At 39.1% G+C, this 23845-nt stretch overlaps 1 protein-coding gene across 1 annotated transcript in view; it reads left to right on the forward strand.

Annotated features, from left to right (window-relative positions):
• CTHRC1 (collagen triple helix repeat containing 1) overlaps positions 1-23845 on the forward strand; it is a 142225-nt gene that overhangs the window by 40910 nt on the left and 77470 nt on the right. The window contains exon 2 of the mRNA XM_053715924.1: positions 8211-8440. Coding sequence (XP_053571899.1) covers positions 8211-8440 — 230 coding nt within the window. The remainder of the gene's footprint in view (positions 1-8210; positions 8441-23845) is intronic.

The following is a 23845-nucleotide window of genomic DNA, read 5'->3' on the forward strand; positions in this document are numbered from 1 at the left end:
CATAATTCCATTCTCTCACCCCCTCAAATGCTCTCAATCAACCACAACCCACATAACCTTAAACTTAGCTCATTCTCCCCTGTTACTGAGGAAGAAGTTTTGGCACTTATACTGCGCTCTCACCTCACTACCTGTCCCCTTGACCCTATCCCCTCACAGCTACTCCCCTCCCTCTCTGCCACCCTTACCCCTATACTCACACATACTTTCAACCTCTCCTTCAGCACCGGTATATTTCCCTCATCGCTGAAACATGCACTGGTCACACCTATCCTCAAAAAACCTTCTCTTGATCCTACCTCCCCATCCAACTACCCCCCTATTTCCCTCCTCCCTCTTGCATCAAAACTTCTCGAAAAACTAGCTTATGCACGCCTATCCCATTTCCTTACAATAAACTCTCTCCTTGACCCATTGCAATCTGGATTTCATCCCCATCACTCCACAGAAACAGCAATTGTTACGGTTACCAACGACCTACTCAAAAGGCCACTTCTCTCTGCTTATTCTCCTTGATCTGTCCGCAGCCTTTGACACAGTTGACCACCCTCTCTTGCTCCAAACCCTCCAATCCTTCGGCATATGTGACACAGCCCTCTCATGGCTCTCTTCCTACCTGTCAAACCATACCTTTAGTGTAGCCTTCTCTGGGGCCTCCTCTGCCCCATCACCACTTTCTGTCGGAGTACCGCAAGGCTCTGTCCTCGGTCCCCTTTTCTTCTCAATCTACACATCATCACTAGGTTCCCTAATAAAGTCCCATGGTTTACAATATCATTTGTATGCCGACGACACCCAAATCTACTTCTCTGCACCAGACCTTTCTCCTTCCTTGCTAACCCGTGTCACTAACTGTCTTTCTCACATCTCCAACTGGATGTCCTCTCACTACCTCAAGCTAAATCTCTCCAAAACTGAGCTCCTCATTTTCCCCCCTTCTTCAAAACTCTCCACCCCCAATCTCTCTATAACTGTCGACAACTCCATCATTACACCTACCCAGCATGTCCGATGTCTCAGGGTCACATTTGACTCAGATCTTTCTTTCACTCCTGACATTCAGTCTTTGGCTAAAGCCTGCCGCTTCCACCTTAAAAAACATCTCTAAAATTAGACACTTCCTTACACAAGACACAACTAAGATTTTAATCCACTCTCTCCTCCTCTCCCGCCTTGATTACTGCAACTCTGTCCTCTCTGGTCTCCCCACCTACCGCCTAGCTCCTTTACAATCCTTAATGAATGCCTCTGCCAGGCTCATCTTCCTTACAAGTCGCTCTTCATCTGCTGTACCTCTCTACCAATCTCATCATTGCATCAGCCAATAGGATTTTTCCTACCTTAATTCCGATTGGCTGATAGAATCCTATCAGCCAATCAGAATTCAAGGGACGCCATCTTGGATGACGTCATTTAAAGGAACCTTCATTCAGTGTTAGGACGTCGATGGAAGAGGATGGCTCAGCGTCGGCTGGATTGAAGATGGACCCGCTCCGCTCCAGATGGAAGAAGATAGAAGATGCCGTCTGGATGAAGACTTCTGCCGGTCTAGATGTCCTTTTCTGCCCGGATAGGATGAAGACTTCTGCTGGTCTGGAGGTCCACTTGTGCCCGGCTGGGTGAAGACGTCTCAAGGTAGGGTGATCTTCAGGGGGTTAGTGTTAGTTTTTTTTAAGGGGGGTTTGGGTGGGTTTTAGAGTAGGGTTGGGTGTGCTGGTGGTGGGTTTTAATGTTGGGGGGTTGTATTTCTTTTTTTACAGGTAAAAGAGCTGATTACTTTGGGGCAATGCCCCGCAAAAAGCCCTTTTAAGGGCTATTTGTAATTTAGTATAGGGTAGGGAATTTTATTATTTTGGGGGGCTTTTTTATTTTATTAGGGGGCTTAGATTAGGTGTAATTAGTTTAAAATTCTTGTAATTTTTTTATTTTGTGTAATTTAGTGTTTGGGTTTTTTTGTACTTTAGTTAATTTTATTTAATTGTAATTAGTTTTATTTAATTGTAGTTAATTTATGTAATTATTTTAATGATAGTGTAGTGTTAGGTTTAATTGTAACTTAGGTTAGGTTTTATTTTACAGGTACTTTTGTCTTTATTTTAGCTAGGTAGTTATTAAATAGTTAATAACTATTTAATAACTATTGTACCTAGTTAAAATAAATACAAACTTGCCTGTAAAATAAAAATAAACCCTAAGTTAGCTACAAAGTAACTATTAGTTATATTATAGCTAGTTTAGGGTTTATTTTATAAGTAAGTATTTAGTTTTAAATAGGAATAATTTAGTTAATAATAGTAATATTTATTTAGATTTATTTAAATTATATTTAAGTTAGGGGGTGTTAGGGTTAGACTTAGGGGTTAATAACTTTATTATAGTGGCGGCGGTGTAGGGGGGGGCAGGATAGGGGTTAATAAATATAATGTAGGTGGCGGTGGGCTCCGGGAGCGGCGGTTTAGGGGGTTAAACAATTTATTTAGTGGCGGCGGGGTCCGGGATCGGCAGGATAGGAGTTAATAACTTTATGTAGGCGGTGGCGGTATAGGGGGCGGCAGATTAGGGGTTAATAGGTATAATGTAGGTGGCGGCGGGGTCCGGAAAGGGCGGTTTAGGGGTTAATATATTTATTAGAGTTGCGGCGGGGTCCGGGAGCGGCAGTTTAGGGGTTAATATATTTATTAGAGTTGCGACGGGGTCCGGGGGTGGCGGTTTAGGGGTTAATATATTTACTAGAGTTGCGGCCGGGTCCGGGAGCGGCAGTTTAGGGGTTAATAAGTATAATGTAGGTGGCGGTGGTGTAGGGGGTAGATTAGGGGTGTTTAGACTTAGGGTACATGTTAGGGTGTTAGGTGTAGACTTTTTCCATAGGAATGAATGAGATATCGGACAGCAGCAAACATGAGCTTTCGCTGCTGTCAGACTCCCATTGATTCCTATGGCATCCGCCGCCTCCAGGGCAGCGGATTGAAAACCAGGTACGCTGGACCGGAATAGTGGTGAGAGTACCTGGTAGGATCTTGATAACTTCCAAAAGTAGTCAGATTGTGCCGAACTTGCGTTCGGAACATCTGGAGTGACGTAACCATCGATCTGTGTCGGACTGAGACCGGCAGATCGTATGTTACGTCACTAAATTCTACTTTTGCCGGTCTCTAGCCTTTGATAACTAAGGCCAATCAGGCTCACCACAAATACGCTGCGGAATTCCAGCGTATTTGCGGTTGACAGCTTGATAAATAGAGGCCTTAGAGTCTAAAATAATAATCCCCTATATTAAAATTGGATTTACAAAATACTAACTTCGTCCTCATCCTCTCTTATTAATACCACACTCATAGCCTACTTGATTGAGGTTTAATATGTATGCACATACCATACTCATAGCCTACTTGATTGAGGTTTAATATGTATGCGCATACCATACTCATAGCCTACTTGATTGAGGTTTAATATGTATGCACATATCCATCTATAATGTTAAAAATGTTTTGGGATAACAGGAGTAACAGTATTAAAAATCATTGAATGATGATCAGCTTTAAAGGATCCACCCTTTAAAGGAATAAGGAATTGAGTAACTGGTATAAGCACAAACCATCTAGCTTTAAGCGTTTGAAGAAAAAAAGGAAAAATGCCTTTAAATATTTGCCCTACAATAATGTGATAGAGTTTGAGGAAACAAAGGGCATACTGGGTAGCATCTTAATAGGAACTGTTTATGTAAATATGTGAAAAACAAGCAAAATAATAATAATGTTTATTTAATCTGTACAGGCCTAAAAAGAAACAATGAGTGTCCTTGCTTTAACTTTGTGTTTATACTCCCAATAGTTTAACATATGGGCATTTCACAGAGGTTTTAATACTGGCCCCTTAAATATTTACTGTATTAGGATTGGAGCATTGTCAATTTGTTTTAACCAATCATATGGAGTTTTCCCATTTTTAAACAACTAGCTTGGCAGTCAACAATGAAGCTATGATTATGACTTTTACAGCCGAAACGTATCAGCCATTGTGATAACCAAGCTCTGGGGTTGAAGTCGTGCTGATATGTTCTATGGATATCTGATACCAATGTTTAAACATGTTTTAAAATAAAGAAGGCTTTTTAGAAACAAAAATAGCAAAAATAGGCAAATTAATGTGATTGAAATTGGTTATTGATCAATAAGAGTTATATATCACAGTGGATTATTTTTGATACAGGAAGTATAATATTTTACAATATAGGAACACAATAAAGATAAAAGGGAATCATAGGGTAGTAATACTTTATTTTATTACTGACCTAAGATCAACTTAAAGTCACTTCCAGCTATAAATTCAGGTAAGACTTTTTTCAACTATAAATGGGGCCAGTGCTAGGATTTTTAGCTACACAGGCAAAGACACCTTTTCCCGTCTCCCCACCCCCACCCCACAAAAGAAATTATATATCTTGGCATTACTGCTTCTTAAAGGGACAGTCAAGTCCAAAAAAACTTTAATGTTTCAAATAGGGCATGTAATTTTAAACAACTTTCCAATTTACTTTTATTACCAATTTTACTTTGTTCTCTTGGTATTCATAGTTGAAAGCTAAACTAGGAGGTTCATATGCTAATTTCTTAGACCTTGAAGGCCGCCTCTAATCTAAATGCATTTTGATAGTTTTTCACCACTAGAGGGCATTAGTTCATGTGTTTCATATAGATAACTTTAAACTCATGCACGTGAATTTACCATGGAGACAGCTCTGATTGGCTAAAATGCAAGTCTTTCAAAAGAACTGAATCAAGGGGGCAGGCTGCTGAGGCTTAGATACAAGATAATTACAGAGGTAAAACATGTATTATTATATCTGTGTTGGTTATGCAAAACTGGGGAATTGGTAATTAAGGGATTATCTATCTTTTAAAACATCAAAAATTCTGGTGTTGACTATCCCTTTAAAGGGATATTAAACCCACATGTTTTCTTGCATGATTTAGAAAGAGCATGCAATTTAAAAAAAAGTTTCCAATTTACTTCTATTACCAAATTTAGAACTTTTGTTCTTGTGAGATTTTTTGTTGAAGAGATACCTAGGTAGGTAGCGTGTACATGTATGGAGCACTGAATGGCAGAAAAAAGTGCTGCCATCTAGTGTTTTTGCTAGTGTATAACATTCCTACACAACTGCTGAAGTATAGTGCTGCAGACATGTGCACACTCCTGAGTTTACATGTCTGTATTTCAACAAAGGATACCAAGAGAATTAAAAAAATGTGATAATCTAAATAAATTACAAAATTGTTTAAAATTGTGCGCTCTATTTGAATCATGAAAGAATAAAATTGTGTTTCATGTCCCTTTAACAAAATGATCTAGTAGTGATGTGTTAAGCAGCTATAAATTACTCTTTCATCCCTAATGATAGAAAAAATAGATTTCCGTTATCACATCAAATTATTGACTGTTAATCTGATTTATTATATCTAAAATAGTTATAATGGTATATTTCTTCATGGCATAATGTACCAAAGTGGTGGCGCAGCACAACATAGCAAATCAGGGGGGGCTCTTCATTATGAATAAAACAATGGTGACAATATATAAAACACACACTTGGAGTCAGGATGACATCTTTTCTTTCTCACCATTATACCGAGACTGATACTATCATTTCTAACAGGAAAATGTATAAAGCTTCAGGAGGACAAGGTCTCAAGCAGAAAACATGTCCATCTGCAATCACCACTTGGAAAAGAAGAGCTCTGTTGTTCATCCTGCCCCTGGGCAACCAATGGCATGATAGGAGGATTGATTAATCACCCCAAACAAGTGAGTTTGAGGTTATTTATCTCTGCCAGCTAGGGAAGGAATTAAACAGAGACTGCTTCTTAAATTTGTGGTTGCAGACTCACTCTTGCAAACCTGACCTGCAAGTTTTCAGAAGCTGCAAATGCATCTTACACTGATAACATAGGCCAGTGTTTTTCAACCAGTGTGCCGTGAGAGATCCTCAGGTGTGCCGCGGCAGACTGACAACAGTGTGACATATTTTTAAAATGTTGCTTTTTTTTTCTGGGCCGTTTTTTTAATTTGAGTGAGATGTTGAAGGAGGGTAACAGTGCAGCAGCAGCTTGCTTCCCTGACCCGTATTCACACTTGGAAGGAACCCCCACCCACCACAATATGAGTCTAGTGCCGTCTCTACACGCCGCAACACTTCAATCCCCCATGCATGCTGGCGCAGCTTTGCTCCTCCTCCAGAACAGTTCCATCCAGCGGGGGTGTCCCTCTTTCAAATTTTGAAATATTGGGAGGTATGCGACAGGCACATCAGGCATCATTTACAACCATGACATATTGACATTCATTCAGACAATCATTATGATTGTTTGTGAATGAATGTCAATATGTCATGTATAGTTTGTAGGAGGCATCACAGCACAGTACAGTGTGTGTGTGTGTGTATATATATATATATATATATATATATATATATATATATATATATATATATATATATATATATATATATATATATATATATATGCTTTATTAGGCTACAATGTGTGATTTTGTACAATATTGGGATGGTGGTGTGCCGCAGGATTTTTTAATGTAAAATAGTGAGCCACAGCAAAAAAAAGGTTGAAAATCACTGACATAGGCGACGTGCACTCATAGGCAAATGGAAATAAAAAATATAATTTTAGTAAAAAAGAAAAAAGTAAAAAAAAAATTTCTCCCAAAATTTCCAACTCTATAACATTGTGCAATAGAGGCAGTGGGTTCTGCTTTCTCTCTATTGCGCAATATTTTCCATAGATTTTTATGAATAGCCGCTCTGCTGCGCCACCCGGTGGTGATTTGTAGCTGCAGACTCATATTTTCCTGGGAGCCAATCAACGCCGGCCATGTATTTTCTCCTGGTGAGTGACAGCACCAGGAGAACGTACTGACAGGAGTTGTTTGACTCCCTGCTGCACTGCGCATGCGCAAAGCGAGGACCAGTCTGGCGGGAACAATAATGTTGTTTTACTAAGCATAATTTAAACATTTTATTTTATCTGAAAATGCTTAGTGTCCCTATAAGAGTATTTATGCTTAAAGGGATATGAAACCCAAAACATGTATTTTATCATTCAGAAAGATCATAACATTTTTAAAATGTTTCCAATTTACTTTTTTTTTCAAATTTGCTTTAGTCACATGGTATTCTGTGTTAAAGGTACACTAAACCCAATTTTTTTCTTTCATGATTCAGATAGCGCATGAGATTTTAAGCACCTTTCTAATTTACTCCTATTATCAATTTTTCTTTGTTCTCATGCTATCTTGATTTGAAAAAGCAGTACTGTAAAGCTTTAGAGCTGGACCATTTTTTGTTCAGCACCTGGGTAGCACTTGCTGATTTGTGGCTAAATGTAGCAAACCAATCGGCAAGCTCTACCAAGGTGCTGAACTAAAAATGGGCCGGCTCCTAACCTTTTATTACTGCTTTTTCAAATCAGGATAACAAAAAAAAAATGATAATAGGAGTAAATTAGAAAGTTGCTTAAAATTGCATGCTCTATCTGAATCATGAAAGAAAAAATGTGGGGTTAGTATCCCTTTAAAAAGATACCTAGGTAGGCATCTGGAGCACTACATAGCAGGGAATAGGGCTGCTATCTAGTGCTCTTGCAAATGAATAACATTCTTGCAAAACTGCTGCCATGGGCTCGGTTTATCAATCATTTGGGGAATTCTCCTTTCAGTTCTCCGCAGCTCTCCTTATAGAATCCTCCAGAAATGGGCCGGCTCCTAAGCATACGTCCCTGCTTTTCAATAAATGATACCAAAAGAACAAAGAAACATTAATAATAGAAGTAAATTAGAAAGTTGTTTAAAATGGCATGCTCTACCTGAATAATGAAGGGGAAACATTGTGTTTCTATCCCTTTAACTAATAAAAAACAAAGTTGGAGTGGGGCATCCCCCCCCCTTACCCTCCCTTCAAGCTACCGATGATTATTAATATAAAAATCTTTGCCCACAGATATGGTTCTTTGGTTTGCTGTAAACTCTGCCTTTGCTAGCTCTGCGTGCCGTTCATCTGCCCATCTGTGACTGTTTTTCTACTACAATAAAAGTGTTGTTGCTCCTCTGACCGCACGTTTGCTGCGGTGAGGCGTTTAAGATTCAGGGCTGGAAATACCTCTATCCCCCTGGGAAGCCCAGCCATAGGATGTAATAACAGAGAGGCTGTGTGCTTCAGTCTGCTGCTGCTGCTGCTGCTGCACAGTTATATACCAGCTGCCTGGTTCTGACTCACACTTCCCAGCTCTGCATAGAGATGACTGCAATCAGGGCCAGTCTGCTGCTGGCTGGAGCTCTCTGTCTGCAGATTGCCTCAAACTCATCGCCGGAGAACCAAAAAGTCAAGCAGAGAGCACTTCGTCAGAAAGAGTTGGAGATTATAGATAGAGTGAGTTGCAATGCTTTTATTTTCATTTGATTTGCTCTTTTATTTTCAACAAAATGTAATGTGTGTGTTGTGTATAAATGCATAATGTATATATTTTTATAAATACACACATTTACATATACAATAATATGCACAGCAATATATATTGTGATATCAACTCCAAATTTTGTTGTATTAAGTGGTAATTAGTCGGTGTCATCACAGTTTTTGAATATATATATATATATATATATATATATATATATATATGTATGTTTTTTTCCCCACAACAGTGAACAATAAGATATATTTAATTAAACAGCAAGTATCTGATATGTAATACTAATGAATCAATTAAATCTGTGCATTTCAATTTGAGATTTAATTCAGCCACGTTATTATAATTAAACTTTGTACATTCATTTATCTTTGATGCCAATTTGATTGGTTATATTGTAGCATTTTAGTAATTAAATAAATCCTCATGATTTTATAGGACCTTGTAGCAAATCTTTTACAGGGAATTCTACACTTTTCATTTCTTAGCACGGAATCCCAAACAAAGATCTCTTTCTAGCCTTTCAAAAGGCAACAGAGGAGAAAAAATCTGTAAATTAGATTTTGATGCCTAATGCACAAATATGTGTAACATCCACCAAACAACGTGATGGAACTCTCATTATATATCTCTGGAAACATTGTGTTTTAGTTTAAATTATTCCATTTAATACCAACAGATAGAGGGACTCAGTCATACACACAGGCACATGATCCCTTTTAGTGTGTATACGACAAATTTCATCATCCGCACTATGGGCTACATTACACAATATTGAAATATTGTGCCCACGCTAACTTGCGCTTATATTACAAGTTAAAAGTATACGACTCACAAGCGCAAACTAATTTTGGGTTAGCACAGTTGGTCTAATGCATGTCGGGTTAGCATGCAAACGACAAGTGTCAGGGTTTTTTTTTCAGTTTGCACACTCCATTAAAGTATATGGGGAAAGGTTAACGCGTTTGAAATATCCAAAGTCCTGAAGTTAGCGCTCGTCGGCTTTCATTCAGGTGCAAGCAATTTACTTTCAACTTGTAATACAGACACTAGCTATAGCTAATGTGTATGCATTCAAGAGAAAGCACTAAATTGCATACCCCATTTAATCTGGGCCTATGTCTTTAAAGTAAATGATGACCACATATTGTCACGGGGGTGGGGGTGCTTTCATAGCTAATCACACTCCTCGCATTTAACCCCCACATACAAGGTGACCAAGTGGCCACTGTTGTAATAGTGGTCACCTGGCGTGAATAAATTTGCATTAATTTGAGTAGAGGTTAATAGGAGCCCCTACGTGCGAATCAAAGTTAAATAAATATACCCAAAGGCCCTGAATTATATGGGGATAACCCCTTCTTGTTTGGCTAGAGAGTTTAGAAAAAAACCACACACCATTATTTGTAAACTTGATTATTAAAATTCTAATATTATTATTATTATCGGTTATTTGTAGAGCGCCAACAGATTCTGCAGCGCTATATATTTTTTTTCAGTAAGGGGGGTCTCTATGCACTTATAATAGGCCATCAGAAAGGCTTAGCGACCTCAAGACCTCTTGTTTTAAAGCCTAGAATCCCCTCTTTAAAAAAAAGCGCCTACATAAGTTTTAATAGCCAGGTGATCACAATGGTAACAGTGATCTCCTGGCGTGAATAAATGTCCATTATAGTATCATGGGAGCCCCTATATACATATCAAAGTTATATAACCATACCCAGAGACCCCTATTCATATGATGATAACCCTTATTTTAACTAAAATTTTAATAAAACTATACATTTTTCACACATTTTGTTGTTGAGTTCTTACATGGCTTGATATATACATAAAATAATAATTTAATCTGAATCTGCTGGGTCTGCTTAAAAGAACCATATATATAATGTGTGTAGGTTACTCACTGAAAAATTCCCATTCAGTAAGGCTTAAATGGGAGCAGAATTGCCTGGTATTTCGGGGCTGGACTGACCTTACTTGGCAGGATCAGACTGATATACTTCAGGAAAGTTTTCTTCTGTGAAAAGCACACTGGTCTAAAAGAGGCTGCTTCCGGGTGGTAAATCGCCATAGAACAAGCCACTGAGCTGTTGTTCGTTCCTGGTAGAGCGCTTCTCTCTTTGTATGCAAATTAAATGGGAGCAGCATCTACTCCAAAACAGATAAGCACAGGGGTAAAAATGGCACAGAACTTAAGGGGTTAATTTATTTTTAAGGTTTTCTCATTTTTCTATCCCCATCTCAGTGCATGCCCTATACTTACAACTGGGTACAGGCTTTGGGTCACAAATCATATCTCTAGTACTTGCCTGTAAATACTGTTCAGATGCATATACCTGTATGCCAGGGGTGGACTGACCCATAGGGCAACGGTCAACGACTGAGGGCCCACAGTCTGGGGGGGCGCCACAGCCCATTCAAGCCCTCACAATGCAGGCCAAGTCCAAGGAATAATGATCATTAGCGCTGGCTGCTCACATTGACAGTGCTAACTCGTCTTTAATTAGCACTGTGAAGCGTTACTGATGCTGCTGACTCCTCATCTCTTGTATTTATTATTTAAAGAGTAAGGAGAGCTGAAATTTAGCATACGCTGTGGCTCAGTTCACTGGGCAGCCATCGCCACACTAACTCTTAGGTTGCCGCCACCCGGGGCCAGGCTCTGCCTCAGCCATATTAGTGCACAAATATATTTATGGTGAGCTAATTTCACATTAGATATAATGAGCTTCAAAACTTCATGTGCCATAATCCTATATAATAAATGGCCAAGTATGTTTGTCAGATGCAGTCATGCGCAGTAGAGACTGCACGTGGCAAACATACCTGGCCGTTTGGATCCTGACACTCAGCACTCAGCAAGGCTGAAGCTGAGTGTCAGGGAGCATGGCCGACGGGAGCGTCACGATGGGGGCGTGGCCGGGCATCGCGAGGGGCGTGGCCGGGTGTCACAAGAGGCGTGGCCGGTCATGGTGAGGGGCGTGGCCTGGTGCAGAGAGGGGCCTGGTCGGGTGGGGTGCTGCGATGGGGGCGTGGCCAGAGAGGCAAAGGCTTTCAATTAAGACAGAGCCAGAGAGGGAGCAGGAGAGGGGGGGGAGAAGAGCCAAAGGGGGGGGGGGGGGAGAGCCAAAGGGGGGGAGAGAGCCAAGGGGGGGAGAGAGCCAAGGGGGGGGAGAGAGCCAAGGGGGGGGAGAGAGCCAAAGAGGGGGAGAGAGAGCCAAAGAGGGGGGGGAGAGAACCAAAGGGGGGGGGAGAGCCAAAGGGGGGGGAGAGAGCCAAGTGGGGGGAGAGAGCCAAAGGGGGGGGAGAGCCAAAGGGGGGGAGCCAAACAGGGGGGAGAGAGAGAGCCAAAGAGGAAAGAGAGCCAAAGAGGAGAGAGAGAGACAAAGAGGGGGGGGGAGAGCCAAAGAGGGGGGGGGAGAGAGCCAAAAAGGGGGGGAGAGCCAAAGAGGGGGGGGAGAGAGCCAAAGAGGGGGGAGAGAACAAAAGAGGGAGGAGAGAGAGCAAATGAAAGGGGGAGAGAGCCAAAGAAGGGAGAGAGAGAGAGAGCAAAAGAGGGGAGAGAGAGAGCAAAAGAGAGGAGAGAGAGCGCAAAGGAGAGGGGGAGAGAAAGCAAAAGAGAGGGGGAAGAGAAAGCAAAAGAGAGGGGGGAAGAGAGAGCAAAAGAGAGGGGGGAGAGAGCAAGGAGTGGGACCGCTGTACTGCAAAAAATGGCCCGTGTACACGGGCTTTAGTACTAGTAATGAAATAAATGACATGCTCTAGTTTGTTAGATCAACGCACCATTCCATGTGTTCAACCCCCACAAAGGGATTTTCATTTGCTTAGTTACAAAGCAGTGAAGACGGTGTTAGCGTAGAGAGTTACTTGTCATGTGTTGGGCAGGTCTCTTGTTTGTAAATATCCCATCTCTCCAGATTAATGCTCCTTATTACATTTAAATGGTTCCTATATTTTTGCTTAAAGGGACATAATACTCATATGCTAAATCACTTGAAACCGATGCAGTATAACTGTAAAAAGCTGACAGGAAAATATCACCTGAGCATCTATATGTAAAAAAGGAAGATATTTTACCTCACAATTTCCTCAGCTCAGCAGAGTAAGTTCTGTGTAAAAAGTTATACTTCACCTGCTCCCAGCTGCAGGTAAAAAAATTAAAAAATATGAAGAAATGAACAGCAGCCAATCAGCATCAGCAGTGCTGAGGTCATGAACTCTTACTGTGAACTCATGAGATTTGACTTAACTCTCATGAGATTTCATAGTAAGCTTCCTTTACCTGATTGGTGAAATAATATGAGAGTGCACGATGCTAGTCCCTTCAGATGTCCCAGGACAAACTCACTAAAATGCTGCTTAGAAATCCTTTACAATGGGAGGTGGCTACTGAGGAACTTTGAGGTAAAATATCTTTCTTTTTTACATAGAGATGTTCAGGTGATATTTTCTAATCAGCTTTTTACAGCTATGCTGCATCACTTTCAAGTGTTTAAACATTTGGGTATTATGGCCCTTTAAGGAGACATGATACCTAAATTTTGAAGCATTTAAAAGTGATGCAGCATAGCTGTAAAATACTGACTAGAAAATATCACCTGAACATCTATGTAAAAAAGGAAGATGTTTATCTCAAAATTACCTAAGTATTCACACCCCAATGTAAAGAGACGTTAGTCCCAGGACTTGCAAGGGAGTGTGCATCTGGCATGTGCAGGCACAGTCATGTTATTTTCCAATTCAGTTTAAGGAAGTTTACTGTGAAATTTCATTAGATCACAGCAATTCAATGCATTACCTCAGTATTGCTGATGCTGGTTGGCTATTGTTTTTTTGTCTTGTTTTTTTTTTCTAACTTGCAGCTTTACAGCAACTTAAGTATAACTGTTCACAGAGCACTTACTCTGGTGAGCTGAATACATTTTGAGGTAATATATATATATTCTATATAGAGATGTTCTTGTGATATTTTCATGTCAGCTTTTTACAGTTATGCTGCATCACTTTCAAGTGATTTAGCCTATGAGTATTATGTCCCTTTAAGGAATGTATTAAAACCTTAACTATAGAATTGACATATAATTTATATAGGTTTTGACAAGGAGGTTAAAGGGACATAAAACCCACATTTTTTTCTATTATGATTTAGATAGAACATCAAATTTTAAACAACTTTCTAATTTACTATTATCATATTTTATTCGTTTTCTTGTTATCCTTATTTGAAAAGCAGGAAGGTAAGCTCAGGTGTGATGCACGTATCTGCAGCACTATATAGCAGCAGTTTTGCAACAATGTTATACATTAGCAGGAGCACTAGATGGCAGCACTATTTCTTGTCATGTAGTGTTCAGAAATGTTCACGCTACCTACCTAGGTATCTCTTCAACAAAGAATAACATGAGAATGAAATACATTTGATAATAGAAGTAAATTGGAAACTTTTTAAAAATTGTATTCTCTATCTCAATCATGAAGGATTTTTTTGGGGTTTAATGTCCCTTTAAGACGAGTCATTGTTTATAACAGCAAGAGATATATGCTGTTCTCAAAACGTATCTCATATAATGAAAGCACCTCACTGACAGGCATGTGATCACTGGGACACTCTGTTCCTGCGATTGGTTGCCTGGAGTGCCTCCATAGTGCTATTTCTGTGTTGCTTTACTGCTGAGGCCTGCCGTAATAGCACGGTCCTGCCAATGATCGTGAGACTTGTGCTGTTAGTGCCCAGGAAGTGGCCACCATACAGGGTACAGCGTCATGAAGCATTTAAAGAACAGTCAAGTCAAAATTAAAATTTCATGGTTCAGATAGGGTATGACATTTTAAACAACTTTCCAATTTACTTTTATCTGCAAAATTGCTTTGTTCTCTTGGTATTCTTTGTTGAAAACTAAACCTAGATAGGCTCATAAACTGATTTCTAAGCTGCTGAAGGCCGCCTCTTATCTCAGTGCATTTTGATAGTTTTTCACAGTTAAACAGCGCTAGTTCATGTGTGCCATATAGATATGGTTGTGCTCACTCCCGTGGAGTTATTTATGAGTCTGCACTGATTAGCTAAAATTCAAGTCTGTCAAAAGAACTGAGATAAGGGGGCAGTCTGCAGAGGCTTAGATACAAGGTATTCACAGTAAAAAGTATATAATATAACTGTTGATTATGCAAAACGGGGGAATGGGTAATGAAGGGATTATCTATCATTTATACAATAAAAATTCTGGAGTAGACTGTCCCTTTAACAAATTAATAATCTGGCCAAACCGAATTACTTGGATGAAACTTATTCTTTTTTCTCGGTGCATGTCTAGTATCTTGTCTGATAAAGCATCATTAATGATCTACATAAATACATTATTATTTTTTTTATGCTAATTTCACTTCATACAACGATTATCCTGGCCTGACCCTCTGTTCAATTTTATAGTTTACCATCTGAAGTAATAATTACAAAATTCTCTTCTCCTTTTGAGAGTTACTGTACTGGCAGCGAGTAACAGTATAAACACACTTTTATGCAATGATGTAGAGCTTTGACAAGTTAAACAAAATTGGCCATATTTTATAAGTGCAAACACTTGTCTAAAATGTAACTTCCAAGTAAAAGACCATTCATTTTATTGTACACTTTCTTCTGAAACCATATCTGTGGCCACACAGACAAATATACTTTGTTATCTTGAATCCTAAACAGACACTTTTTGGCTGGATAATCTATAAATACAGTAATCTCTCAATGTCCCGTAAAACAGCGCAGCATCTTGCTTAAAAGTCTCCAGACATCTCTAACTAAATTATATCCTTAAGCATTCCATTGCTGTAAATATACTCTGAGAAACTGCAACGTGTCCATTGTTATTTATTCCATGCCAAAATATATACTGTTTCTTTTACTGCTATTTCTCACATATTTTGGGGAAACAATTTTTTTTTTACATTTTCTAGAATGCCTGCCATTTTTCTAACGTTACTTTGTGATAGTGAAAGATAAGTTCTTAAAGATAACAATAGAGCCAGGGAAATAGATAAATATGTAGGCAAACACACAGACACAGATGTGGAGAAAGAAGCAGACAGACAGAGACAAAAAGATAAAGACAGAGAAGACAGACAGACACATGTAAAGATGGAGAGTTGGCAGACAGGCTAATGGCCTGCTGATCATCACACAACATCTTTGGGGGGTTTTTTTTTGAGAGAAAAGTAACACAGTAACATAGTAACATAGTAGATGAGGTTGAAAAAAAAGACCGAAGTCCATCGAGTTCAACCTATACAAATCTAATGTACTTACAAAAAAAGGTCCAGTTGAGCGTAAATTAATCCCACAAAAAGGTGACCAATTTAATGCAAGCAGTCATATCCATGAATTCTGTTTCTAGACAGAATTTTTAAATGTATCTAGGGTATTGGCATTTACTACCTCCTTTGGTAATGAGTTCCACAATTTGATTGCTCTTACAGTGAAAAAACATTTCCGTTGCAGGAGATTAAATCTCCTTTCCTCCAACCTTAAATTGTGACCTCTTGTAGATGTCAAATACAGTGATACTGAAGTGTGTAACAGAAAAACAATGATAGAGAAGTAGACAGCCAGGTAGACAGGCATGTGTCAATCATGCTAAATATTTGGAAGCTTTTTTGAACATTACATTTTTATTTGTGTCTTTCCTTCATACCCAGAACACTGTATAGCGAGATACTCCATTCTTAAGATAAAGGCCTCTATTTATCAAGCTGTCAACCGCAAATATGCTGGAATTCTGCAGCGTATTTGTGGCGAGCCTGATTCGCCTTAATTATCAAACCCTACAGACCGGCAAAAGTAGAATTTTGTGACGTAACATACGATCCGCCGGACTCAGTCCGACACAGATCGATGGTTACGTCACTCCAGATGTTCCGAACGCAAGTTCGGCACAATCTGACTACTTTTGGTAGTTATCAAAGAACTACCAGGTACGCTTGCCACTATTCCGGCCCAGCGTACCTGGTTTTCATTCCGCCGCCCTGGAGGCGACGAATGCCATAGGAATCAATGGGAGTCTGAAAGCAGCGAAAGCTTATGTTCGCTGCTGCCCGATATCCCATTGATTCCTATGGTAAAAGTCTACACCTAACAACCTAATATGTAACCCGAGTCTAAACACCCCTAATCTGCCGCCCCCTACATCGCCGCCACCTACATTCTAATTATTAACCCCTAAACCGCCGCTCCCGGACCCCACCGCAACTCAATAAACCTAATAACCCCTAAACCGCCGCTCCCGGACCCCCCCGCAACTCTAATAAATGTATTCACCCCTAAACCGCCGCTCCCAGACCCCGCCGCCACCTACATTATACTTATTAACCCCTAATCTGCCGCCCCCTATACCGCCGCCACCTACATAAAGTTATTAACCCCTATCCTGCCGATCCTGGACCCCGCCGCAACTAAATAAATTGTTTAACCCCTAAACCGCCGCTCCCAGAGCCCACCGCCACCTACATTATATTTATTAACCCCTAATCTGCCCCCCCTACACCGCCGCCACTATAATAAACATATTAACCCCTAAACCTAAGTCTAACCCTAACCCTAACATCCACTAACTTAAATATAATTTAAATAACTCTAAATAAATATTACTATAATTAACTAAATAATTCCTAATTAAATTTAAATACTTACCTATAAAATAAACCATAAGATAGCTACAATATAACTAATAATTACATTGTAGCTATCTTAGGGTTTATTTTTATTTTACAGGCAACTTTGTATTTATTTTAACTAGGTACAATAGTTATTAAATAGTTATTAACTATTTAATAACTACCTAGTTAAAATAAATACAAATTTACCTGTAAAATAAAACCTAACCTAAGTTAAAATTACACATAACACTACACTATCATTAAACTGATTAAATAAATTAACTACAATTAAATAAAACTAATTACAATTAAATAAAATTAACTAAAGTACAAAAAAAAACTAAATTACAGAAAATAAAAAAGTAATTACAAGAATTTTAAACTAATTACACCTAATCTAATCCCCCTAATAAAATAAAAAAGCCCCCCAAAATAATAAAATTCCCTACCCTAAACTAAATTACAAATAGCCCTTAAAAGGGCCTTTTGCGGGGCATTGCCCCAAAGTAATCAGCTCTTTTACCAGTAAAAAAAAATACAATACCCCCAACATTAAAACCCACCACCCACACACCCAACCCTACTCTAAAACCCACACAATCCCCCCTTAATAAAACCTAACACTAACCCCTTGAAGATCACAATACCTTGATCCGTCTTCACGCAGCGGGGCACAAGTGGACCTCCAGACGGGCAGAAGACTTCATGCAGGCGGCATCTTCTATCTTCATCCATCCGGAGCGGATTGGGTCCATCTTCAAGACATCCGAGGCGGAGCATCCATCTCGGCCGACAACTAACGACGAATGAAAGTTCCTTTAAATGACGCCATCCAAGATGGCGTCCCTTGAATTCCGATTGGCTGATAGGATTCTATCAGCCAATCGGAATTAAGGTAGGAAAAATCCTATTGCCTAATGCCTAGTACACCAAAGATGCTTCCAAACTTTTAGGATGTATAGTAACATTTATCTCTGAAACCGTATTCTTGAAAATACCTCTGTTAAAAAGCTAATTTGCAATGTAAAAACAGAAAAAGGATTTAAAAGTATATATTTATTGTCTTAAAGTATGGCATAAAGTTCATAGGTATGTCATAAAGTCAATAGTTCTTTATATTCATTTGTTTTCCTTAACGGATATGTATTAAAAAAATAATTTACGCAATTTTATATTTATTTTAATTCTGTTTTTTTTTTAATTTGCAGTTGATGTTAAAATTTTAAACACGTACTCAGCATAAACATGGATTGACAGCAGTGCAGTATTTGAAGATTTAAAAATGTTTTCTAATGTGAAAATTATTTTATATTGAGTTCTATCTAATTTATTCTTACAAAAAATGTTTGGGGGATAAATGTGTTTCGTTTGGAGTAATCACTTGTTGAAAGCTCTATAGACAAAATTGTTAAAGGGACACTGAACCTAAATTTTTTCTTTCGTGATTCAGATAGAGCATGAGGTTTTAAGCAACTTTCTAATTTACTCCTATTATCAAATTTTCTTCATTTATTTCTTTATTTGAAATGCAAGAATGTAAGTTTAGATGCCGGCCCATTTTTTGCGAACAACCTGGGTTGTTCTTGCTGATTGGTGGATAAATTCATCCACCAATAAAAAAGTGCTGTCCAGAAAAAAAAAAAGCTTAAATGCATTCTTTTTCAAATAAAGATAGCAAGAGAACAAAGAACAATTGATAATAGGAGTAAATTAGAAAGTTTCTTAAAATTGCATGCTCTATCTGAATCATTGGGTTCAGTGTCCCTTTAATATATGGAATACTGGTCAGTTGGCTTTAAAGAACATCTTGCTGAGGTACAAAAACTATACTATGGTGTCATGAAGGCCTCATGATTTTAGTTGTAAGGGGCTAACTTTTTAGCTTGTGTGCTAAGTAATTTTTGTTTTTTTCAGAAGAAATGTGTTCCTGTGTGACTTTTAAGTCAGAACCCCTCATAAATAGTTTGTAAGCCTCACTATAGAAACGTTATTACCTAAGGTCAGGTTATTGCCCCAACTTTACACAGAGGGGCCGATTTAGCATGCCCCTATGCATTAAGCATGTCCCTATGCACAGGAGTTAAGAAGCAGTGGTCTTAAGATTGCTGCTCCTTAACTCGTCCGCCACCTCTGAGGCAGTGGACAGCAATTCGCCTGATCGGATACGATCGGGATGATTGACACCCCCTGTTAGCAGCCGATTGGCCGCGAATGTACAGGGGGCAGCATTGCACAAGCATTTCACTAGAAATGCTTGTGTAATGATAAATGCCAACACCGTATGCTGTCTGCATTTATTGATGTGCGGCGGACATGATCCGCTACACACTATGATAAATCGGCCCCAGAGAGTGATTTTTATGATGCATAAGATTTTATTAATATTAGGCCTTTCAGACACCTCTTCTGCTGGACATGTCATATTTGGTATCAAAATAATCCTCATGACATCACAGAGGCATTGCCTATCTGTGTTTATGAACTAGATATACATAACAAAAGTTATAAGGTGTTCTATAACAAACAAAAAATGTGTTTCATATCCCTTTAATTTCAAACATTGCTAATAAGATTTCCTTTGATTTTGGTGCCATGATTGAATCTCTCAAAATGTCTGTGCAAACTTGGATTTCATGAGATTACAGCACCATGTTTGATTTTGCGTCTTGTGAGTGCTGGGATTCTTGAATAGCGATGATGATTGTTTTGTTTTTTTATTATTTGTATAAGTTATAATTAGCCATTTGAAGTATTATACCATATGTCCCTTTGAGCAATGTAAAGGTCACTATACCCTGTAGAAGTTACATTTTATATAACAAAATGTGTAGGAGTTATTTTTATTTACTTGTTTCCTTCTAATGGCCATTGCTGTGTATTTTATATTTATTTTCATATTGAGTAGATTAAAAAGCATTTATTATATATACAAATTTGTAATTATTCCATATTATTATTTTTATTTACGTATATGACTTATTATAGTGGAGGTTATTATTTGTGTTAAGCTATTGTTGCAATAATAATTAATCATAGTTATATTTGTATTTCATTTCTTTGTTTTTATGAAATTTCTATTCTTTCATTTTAGATATATTTATAATTGCAGCATTTTAGTTTTTTTTCTTCCTATAAGGAAAAACAAATCTAGCATATGCACATATTTCAGCAGTTGATCATACAGTTTTCAGTTTTTTCAAAGTATGACTCCCCAAAGATGCATTCCAAACTCTTACAGTAAAACCTGTCCAATTACTTTAGCCTTCTTTTCCATCCCCAAGTCTGGAAAATTCATGTATTAAAAAAGTGATGTATAAAAGCATTTGCTATATGAGCATCTAAGCACATGTTTATATATACAGTATATATATACAGGTATATATATATATATTCTAATATTTCATCCTGGATATCCTCCCACTACCTTAAGCTAAATCTCTCAAAAACTGAGCTCCTTATTTTCCCCCCTTTATCCAAAATCCCTACTCCCCCAACTTTCTCTAACTGTCCATAATACCCCAACCTTGGTGTCTTAGGGTCATACTTGACTTAGATCTCTCGTTCACTCCCTACATCTAGTCTTTGGCCAATTCTTATCGCCTCCACCTTAAAAACATTTCCAAAAATTCGCCATCTCCCGCCTTGACTATTGCAACTCCATCCTCTCCGGCCTCCCTAGCTGCCTTCTATCTCCCTTACATTCCATAATGAATGCCTCTGCCAGGCTAATCTTACACGTCGCTCCTCATCTGCTGCACCAGTTTGACAGTCCTTCACTGGCTTCCTCTAACCTCCAGAATAAAAAAAACCTGACTCTTGATACACACACACATAGAGACTTCAGGTGGGCAGTGACGTCAGAAGGGCGCAAATCCAGTGCACGGCCCGAGAAGCTCCAACCGCCAGCCACAGGCCCTAGGCCCCTATGTGAGCCGTGCAAGAGTGCCACAGATAGCACGATACAACAGGCTTTCAGATCGGGTTTCAGTAGATTGTGCTAGCTATGGCATGTGACCGAGAGTAAACAGCGGTACTCCACCGAAGTCTGACAAGGATCTTAAGCTCTATTGCAGGAGCAGCATTCCCTTTATCTCCGGCGTAGCGACTTAAATCTTGCTTCAAACAACGCCGAGAAGCCAGCTGCAAAGATACGTTTTTTTTCTGCATATCTGTCTCAGCCCGGTTCTGAGATGTAAACCTATGTTGGCCACGTGTATGAGTGTATAGCAAACAAGTCTGGGTGCATGAAACCTGCTATTCCAAGATGTTTTCAAATATCTGGGTGTATGTACCTAAAAGAGCATGTGAACATGCGGTGTCAGTTTTTTGCCTTTAAGTAGTGTTCTTTACAGAGGCAGCACAAAAGATCTGAAAGGAAGAAACACATAACCAGGGGAAAAGACAAAAAGTTGTACAGTTTAACAAAGGTTGGAAGACTGGGGACAGAAACAAGTCTGCAGATGTTTATCTTAAACCTAGTGAAAACGCTCTAATGTATTGTCAACAGCTATCTGCAAGGACACTGATGCTATTGAATATTACCCTGGGGTTGTATGCTGTGAAATAAGTAAAACACTTGTAGGCTACTGACACTGCACATACACATGTAAAGGTTAAACAGTCAAATGGTTCATAGAAGCCCCAAGTGAAGAAGCTGACACTTATAAATATAATTTGTGGTGATTTACATCTATATTAGAGCTGAGGACCGCAGGAGCTAACTTAACTTTTAAAGGAAATTGGGTCAAGCAAGCAGGTCATACCCTGAGTACTGATATGGGATTGGGTCCAGCAACCTTCCATAGCAAGGCAACCTGGGTAACAATGAATTGATGACTGGGACTCTTATACAAAATACCCAGTGAAGATGCTAGTCTGCCTCTTAAGGATACAGAAAAAGCCTGAACTGGGATTATAATATCACCACAACATATTTGTCTCAGTACTGAAAGCTGTTCCAGATAGGATGTGCTGTCTACTCGGGTGTACTGTGCTATAGTTCAGCAATAAAAGATCTTAAAAGTTAAGGTCCAAACACAGAAGATACAAGTCTCTGTATCTCAAGTAAAATGACCTGAGAATTATAATAATAATGTATAGGAAGCAGCAAATTGACATGTGTATATATTTGTTTACCAAGGACACTATAAGAATAAAGCCGAATTTATAGCTAGCCAAATGGGACTAAAAGTACTGGATTTACACCATCTACAGAAAACTATTATACCCCTTATTGCTTAATGGCTATGTGGTTATTAATTTCTATCTGCGATATATATTGAAAACATGCGGCCAGATTACGAGTTTTGCGTTAGAGGCTATGTGGTGCAAACAAGCAGTTTTTTCTCACCGCTCACTTACCTACAGCGCTGGTATTACAGGTTTTTACAAACCCGGCGTTAAAAGGCAAGAAGTGAGCGTTGAGCAAAATTGTGCTTCTTACCGCACTTCAATACCAGCGCTGCTTAAGTCAGCAATGAGCTGGTCGTACGTCCTCGTGCACGATTTCCCCATAGGGATCAACGGGGAGAGCCGGCTGAGTCTAACATCTGCAAAAAAGCAGCGTAAAACTCAGTAACGCAGCCCCATTGATTACTATGGGGAAACACATTTATGTTTACACCTAACACCCTAACATGAACCCCGAGTCTAAACACCCCTATTCTTACACTTATTAACCCCTAATATGCCGCCCCGACATCGCCGACACCTACATTATACTTATTAACCCCTAATCTGCCGCTCCGCACACCGCCGCCACCTACATTATATGTATTAACCCCTAATCTGCTGCCCCCAACATCGCCGCCACCTACATTATATTTATTAACCCCTAATCTCCCTCTCCCAATGTCGCCGCAACCTACCTACATTTATTAACCCCTAATCTGCCACCCCCAACGTCGCCGCCACTTTAATAAACATATTAACCCCTAAACTGCCACACTCCCGCCTCGCAAACATTAGTTAAATATTATTAACCCATAATCTGCCGTCCCTAACATCGCTGCCACCTACCTACATTTATTGACCCCTAATCTGCCGCCCCCAACGTCGCCGCCACTATACTAAATGTATTAACCCCTAATCCTAACTCTAACCCTAATACCCCCTAACTTAAATATAATTTAAATAAAAAATAATATTATTAGCTAAATAATTCCTATTTAAAACTAAATACTTACCTATAAAATAAACCCTAAACTAGCTACAATATAACTAATAGTTACATTGTAGCTAGCTTAGGGTTTATTTTCTCTTGTTAAGTGTATCCAGTCCACGGATCATCCATTACTTGTGGGATATTCTCCTTCCCAACAGGAAGTTGCAAGAGGATCACCCACAGCAGAGCTGCTATATAGCTCCTCCCCTAACTGCCATATCCAGTCATTCTCTTGCAACTCTCAACAAAGATGGACGTAGTAAGAGGAGAGTGGTGTATTATAGTTAGTTTCTTAACTTCAATCAAAAGTTTGTTATTTTTAAATGGTACCGGAGTGTACTGTTTTATCAAAGGCAGCATTAGAAGAAGAATCTGCCTGTGATTTCTATGATCTTAGCAGAAGTAACTAAGATCCATTGCCGTTCTCACATATTCTGAGGAGTGAGGTAACTTCAGAGGGGGAATGGCGTGCAGGTTTTCCTGCAATAAGATATGTGCAGTTAGCATATTTCTAGGGATGGAATTTGCTAGAAAAATGCTGCTGATACCGGATTAATGT

The sequence above is a fragment of the Bombina bombina genome, chromosome 5 (genome assembly GCF_027579735.1).
Source record: "Bombina bombina isolate aBomBom1 chromosome 5, aBomBom1.pri, whole genome shotgun sequence".
NCBI lineage: Eukaryota > Metazoa > Chordata > Amphibia > Anura > Bombinatoridae > Bombina > Bombina bombina.